The following is a 6,457-nucleotide window of genomic DNA, read 5'->3' on the forward strand; positions in this document are numbered from 1 at the left end:
GTGTCATTATTTTCAGATGGTATGAACTTACATACAGAAAATCCAACTCTGTTTGGGGGCTCAATAGACACTCACAGCCCCAGTTTCCCCCAGAAGTTCCTGGTTGTGGCCCAGCCTAATCCTACATAGCCCAGATCCAGTGATCAGTCCCAGGGAGCCTGGATGCTGATTGGGTGGCAAACATATATATGCATTCAATGAAATATTATTCAGTCATAATAAATAAGGAAATCCTGCCATTTCTGACAATATGAATGGACCTGGAGGGCCTTAAGCTAAGTGAAATAAGTCAGACAGAGAAAGACAAATGCTGCATGGTCTCACTTAGATGTGAAATCTAAAAACACTGAATTCATGGAAATAGAGTAGAATGGTGGTTGCCAGAATCTGAGTGCTGAGGGAAATGGGGAGATGTTGGTCAAAGGATAAAAACTTTCAATTATAAGATGAATAAATTCCAAAGAGGTAGTGTACAGGATGGTGACTGCAGTGGACAGTATGATGATGTATACTTGAAAGTTGCTATGACAGGAGAGTTTTAACATTCTCAACATAACAACAACAAAATGGTAATGATGTGAGTTGAAAAACAAACTAAACTAATGTTATTGTACTAAATATTTCAGAATATATGTATGTATCAAATCATCACATTGTACACCTTAAACTCACACAATTTTATATGTAAATTATATCCCCATAATGCTGTGGGGAAAGGGGAAGGAAATGAAAACTGAAATTGAAAACATTCTTCCTCTGCTGTTTTGTTTTTCAGTTCTAGTATTTCCACTTGTTTCTTGTAAATGTTCATTCCTTTGTTAAAACCACCAGTCTGACTCTCATGTTTTCCAACTTTTCCACTAAAATCTTTAACATATTAATCAGACTTATTTTGTATTCTTTCTCTGATAGCTTCAATGTCTCTGTCATATCGTATTTGATTCTGTTGATTGCTTTGTCTCTCAGCAATGTAGTATCTCTTTGTATTCCTTGTAATAGTTTCTGAAAGTCAAATGTTGTATATAAAACAATAACGCTTGTGGTAAACAGATTTTTATGCCTCAAAATAGGCCTCCAATTTTGTTGCTGTTGTTCAGCTAGAATATTACTGTGGACGGCTGAGTCAATCTAGTTACAAGTCAAACTAGATTTGGATCTTGTTTTTATAGTTACTGTCAGTGAACCACATATGTAGAGGCTACATATACTTCTGGCATGACCATGTTTTAGGATGGAAGCTGGTTTACAGCAAGATATTTCTCAGTCTCTGTTCCCCTTCCGTCAGTTTTAAATCTTTCCTTTACACTTGAACCTTAGAAAGGGTCTCCACAGTCTTGGCCCTCTCCTAGCAGTAGGCTGTTTACTTACCACTCAGTGTTTGTCAGCATGGTTTTGAACAGGATAGCATCTTATCTGCTGTTCCGATACAGCCTTCATCCTGCACAAAAGCTCCATCCTGGTCTCAGAGATGGGGTCCTTTTCAGGGATCCTGCTTACGAGCAGACCTTTAACAGTCTTATCCAAGGACATAAATGAATAAAATAAATAAAATCTAAAATTCACTAAAGTGGGTCAGTAGCAGATTTAAGCTTGCAGAAGAAAAAAATAAATGAACCTTAAGATAGATCAGTTGAGAATATCCAGCCTGAGGAACAGAAATAAAATAGAATGAAGAAAACTAAAATGTCTCAGAGAACAGCAGGATACTCCAGAAGTACTAACCTAATGGGAGTCCCAAAACACAGAAAGAAAGGGGCAGAAAGAATTTTGAAGAAATAATGGCCCCAAACTTTGCAAATCTGAGGAAAAGAATGGACATGTATATATAGATTCAAACATTTTAACATAGTGAGAATCAAAATGTTAGTGCATTTGGATATTAATGAATTAATAGCATTTGTATGCAGATAAATTATGAATACTATTATAATTCTTGGTGCTTAAATTTTTAAATTTAAATGTTAAATTTTTATTTTATATATTTAATTCATTAACTATAACTTTATCATCTTTTTCCCCATACTGCTGTGTGTTGTCGCTATTTAAAATGTTATATAAAGATTATTTTTAGATATGAAAATTTGTCTAGAAAAATAAATGCCCATATAAAGGCATGCATTTTTTAAAAACAAGAATAAATAAAGAATCAATAAATCTACACTCAAGGAACTTTGGACATATTTTCATAAAACCTATTGTTTTAAAATATAAAACCTATTGCTTTTTCCTATGGAAAAAGAGCAAGTGAAACACAATTTTTAAAACCAACTATATATATATATATATATATATATATATATACACACATATATATATATATACATATATATATAAAGAATATGTTTCCAGACACTAAAATAATTATTTTTAATTCTACTATAACAAGAGACCCATCTCATATGTCTTAACTAACTTCCCCTTCTGTAGGTTTGTCGGTTTCATGAGTTTCTCCTGAATGATGGATGTGTGTGTGTGTGTGTCTATGCTAATACACACATGTGAATGCATATGTTCATGAGGGAGTGTGGGTGAACACGTTTATTAAGAAGAATTTAAAAAATAAGAATCCCATGTTTATGGGGGATTCTTCTTCACCTATTATTCGTAGCTGTCATGTTGTGTTGAGATTTTGCTTTGTAGACTTGGTCAATGGCTGGGAAACTGCTATAAAAATTAGAAATATGTGAGCTAGACAGGGAAATATTTTCCCCAGATAGATCTGAGGTGGATAAACCTGCCTTCTTGTAGATTTAATATAATTAAAATATGAATCCCATAGAAGACTTTGCCTTCCCCACAGCCTTCTTAAAGGCACTCTTGACCTCTTTGTTCCTCAAACTGTAGACCAGTGGATTCAACATGGGGATGACCATGGTATAGAACACAGATGCCATTTTGTCTGTGTCCATGGAATGGCTGGAGCTGGGCTGTAAGTACATGAAGACACCTGTCCCATAGAAGACAGAGATGGCAGTGAGGTGGGAAGCACAGGTGGAAAAGGCCTTCTGGCGGCCTTCAGATGAGCGCATCCTCAGAATGGTGATAAATACAAACAGATAGGAGATCAGGATGACCAGGGCAGCAAAGAGGGCATTGGAACCCACCACAAAAAAAATAACCATCTCACTGACGTAGCTGTCTGAGCATGACAGAGCCAGGAGAGGAGGAGCATCACAGAAAAAGTGATCAACCACATTGGACCTACAGAAGGAGAGCCTGAAAATGTTCCCGGTGTGGATGGAGGCATTCAAACAACCACAGATGTAGGGGCCTATGACCAGACGTGCACACACATTAGTCGTCATGGTGGTGCTGTAATGCAGGGGTTGGCACACTGCTGCATAGCGATCATAAGCCATTGAGGCCAAGAGGAAACTTTCTGCAGTGATAAAGACTACAAAGAAGAAGAACTGGGTGACACAATCATCATAGGAGATGCTTTTGTCTCCTGTGAGGAATCCTGCCATCACCTTGGGAGTGACAGCTGAGGAGTAACCAAAGTCCACCAGAGAGAGGTGACTGAGGAAAAAGTACATGGGAGTGTGGAGACGAGAGTCCAGCAGAATCAACAGGATCATCCCCAGGTTCCCAACCAGAGTGATGAGGTAGACAAGACAGAATATGATGAAGAGGGGCATCTGCAGTTTGGGATCATCTGATAACCCCACAAGAATGAACTCGGTCACCTTTGTACGGTTTCCCATAGAGATCAATTGGAATCGTGTGGCTGCCCTGTACCAATGAGAAAAATAGTATCAGAATGATAAATGGAGGGAAGACTCTACTGAAATCAACCAATATCTTTACTCTGTGCCTTATTTCAGTATCATAATAACATGTTTCCAAGAGTCTTTAGATCTAAAACATGGCTATGACAATAAAATGCTATTTTAAATGACTTATCAATCATAGACTACCCCAGGTAAAAGGATTTAGGGATAATGCATTCAATCTCCTAACTCAATAGAAAACTGAATTAAGATAAAGAGAAGAACAGAAAGGATTTAAGAAATATCATCAGATTAGTTGCTATCCCAAGCAACTTAGATACCCAAGTCAAAGTTTACCAAAGAATGACAAGTTATTCTTTATACTAAGCTAGAATAGCTTAATAAAATAATGTGAAATTATATTAATTTTACTTCAACTGACCTTTTTTGTCTTTTTCATTGTGTCAAGAATAGCTGTAGATGATAGCAAAAGAAAGTTAAATAAAACATCTTAAAACAACAATGAGCTATCACCTCACACCTGTCAGAATGGCTATCATCAAAAAGTCTATGAATAACAAATGTTGGACAGGATGTGGAGAAAAGGGAACCCATGTACACTCTTGGTGGAAATGTAAATTGGTGCAGTCACTATAGAAGACAGTATGGAAATTCCTTAAAAAGCTAAAAATAGAATTACAGTATGATTCAGCAATTCTACTCCTGGGTATATATCTGAACAAAAACACTAATTGGAAAAGATACATGCATCTTAATGTTCAGAGCAGCACTGTTTACAATAGCCAGACATGGAAGCAGCCCAAGTGCCCATCAAAAGATGGGCAGATGAAGACATAGTGTACATACACATAAACATACGTACACACATAAACATACGTGCACACACACACAGTGGAATATTACTCAGTCATACAAAATGAAATACAGTTATTTGCAGCAACATGGATAGACCTAGAGAATATTGCACTTAGTGAAATTAGTCAGATGGAGAAATGCAAATAGATATCACTTATACATGGAATAAAAAAAAATACAAATGAATATATATAGGAAAACAGAAACAGACTCACAGATACAGAAAAGAAACTAGTGGTTACCAAAGGGGAGAAGAAAGAGAAAAGGAGTAAATTAAGGATATGGGATTAAGAGATACAAACTTCTATGTATAAAATAGATAAGAAATAAGGATATATTGTATAGCACAGGGAATTATAGCCATTATCTTGTAATAACTTTTAATGGAATATAATCTGTAAAAATACTGAATCACTATGTGTTACACCTGAAACTAACATAATATTGTAAATCAGCTTTTTTTCAATTAAAAAATTCTTTAAAAAACCATGTCCTTAGCCTAAAATGGTCTCAGTATAGTACAGAACACAGAAAGTGTAATTTACCAAATAGTGGTTAAAATGAAATCAATGTACAAAGTATAAAACATCCATAAAATGATAGTTTTTAATTTTTATTACATTAATACAGTTATTAACTTTTGCATTCAGATGTCCTTGATCTGGATTCATGTTGAAGCCATGTCAAAAGATGCAAATCCCACATCTATCATGTATATAATCAATGAACATTACTCAGCCATCATGTTTCTGATCAAATCGGGTTGATAACCCAAATTGGAACTATGTAAGTTGTTAGATATGATTTGGACAGAAAGTTTGATCTATCAGATATTAGAGAGGTGGCTAATATAAGATGGAGCTTCCAGATAAGGGTGAAATTAAAGGTTTGATAACATCACACATACCACTTCCTTTCCCCCCAAATTCCTTCAACTTTCCTATCTTTCATATACCCTCCTTCAATTTTTCACACAAGATTTCTCCCTGTGTATATGATGGTCAGTCCATCTGTGCCAACTTAGAACACAGAGTCACCTTGAGTTTTAACTAATGTGTTAATATTGGACCTGTTTCCTCACATATAAAATGAGGATAATAACATTTTCTGACACTTGACTAGCATTCAATAAATGTATCAGTTCTCGGAAAATTCAAGGTGCAGGTGAGATTTCCTTTTGTCCCATTAGCCTTCCGTTTTCAGAACCTGAAAGACCTTGGATTCAGCCGTCACATATAAAAACAATACAAATTTTGACACATTGTCACTGACTTTATGAACTATAAAAGGGCATTTTTTGAAGCCTACATAAAATCCTATAACGTAATGTCCATTTTTTTTTACAAATCAAGAATCTTTCCAAAATGGGGTCTTAAAAATTTATCTATTTAAAAATTTTAGCTAAATAATTTAGAGATCAAAAATTCTTAAGAGTAATTCCTACTGTAGCAATTAGATATTTGATCTAGTGATGCATTTCATTCAATAATTTTTGTTGTGTATATTATAAGTAAAACATTGCCATAAGTATTGGAAATAAAAGGAAAAACAAGAATTTCTATTTTGGAAATGGAAGCAGATACAAAGCAAAATGAATAGAAAAAACATACAGTATATGTGGAAATTTTTTAAAAAGCTAAATTGGAGATAGGAAGGTTATAGCTAGGTGGGCATAATTTTAAATAGAGTGGTCTGGGAGACACTCATTCATAAAATTAGATTTCTGAACAAGTATCAGAAGGAAGCAGGTATGTTTAGGGGAAGGGCATTCCAGGCAGAGGGAACAGCAAACACATAGTACTGGGGTTCGAGCATTCCAAGATTGTCCTGGAGACAGTAAGAAAATGAAGAGGGATGCAGTGGGAAGAAAA

The 6,457-nt window shown here is 35.3% G+C and overlaps 1 protein-coding gene across 1 annotated transcript; it reads right to left on the minus strand.

The window, feature by feature from the left end:
• Positions 1-2,759: 2,759 nt before the first annotated feature.
• LOC102534945 (olfactory receptor 5B12-like) lies at positions 2,760-3,707 on the minus strand. The gene has a single exon (XM_031690561.2). It carries the CDS (start codon positions 3,702-3,704, stop codon positions 2,760-2,762), a length of 945 nt encoding a protein of 314 aa, XP_031546421.2. The 5' UTR covers positions 3,705-3,707.
• Between the last annotated feature and the right edge of the window lie 2,750 nt (positions 3,708-6,457).

Source organism: Vicugna pacos, chromosome 10 (assembly GCF_048564905.1).
Source record: "Vicugna pacos chromosome 10, VicPac4, whole genome shotgun sequence".
Classification (NCBI taxonomy): domain Eukaryota; kingdom Metazoa; phylum Chordata; class Mammalia; order Artiodactyla; family Camelidae; genus Vicugna; species Vicugna pacos.

Excerpts from the sequence above, each read along its gene's own strand:
- LOC102534945 (XM_031690561.2), bottom strand. The coding sequence starts at position 3,704 with ATGGGAAACCGTACAAAGGTGACCGAGTTCATTCTTGTGGGGTTATCA.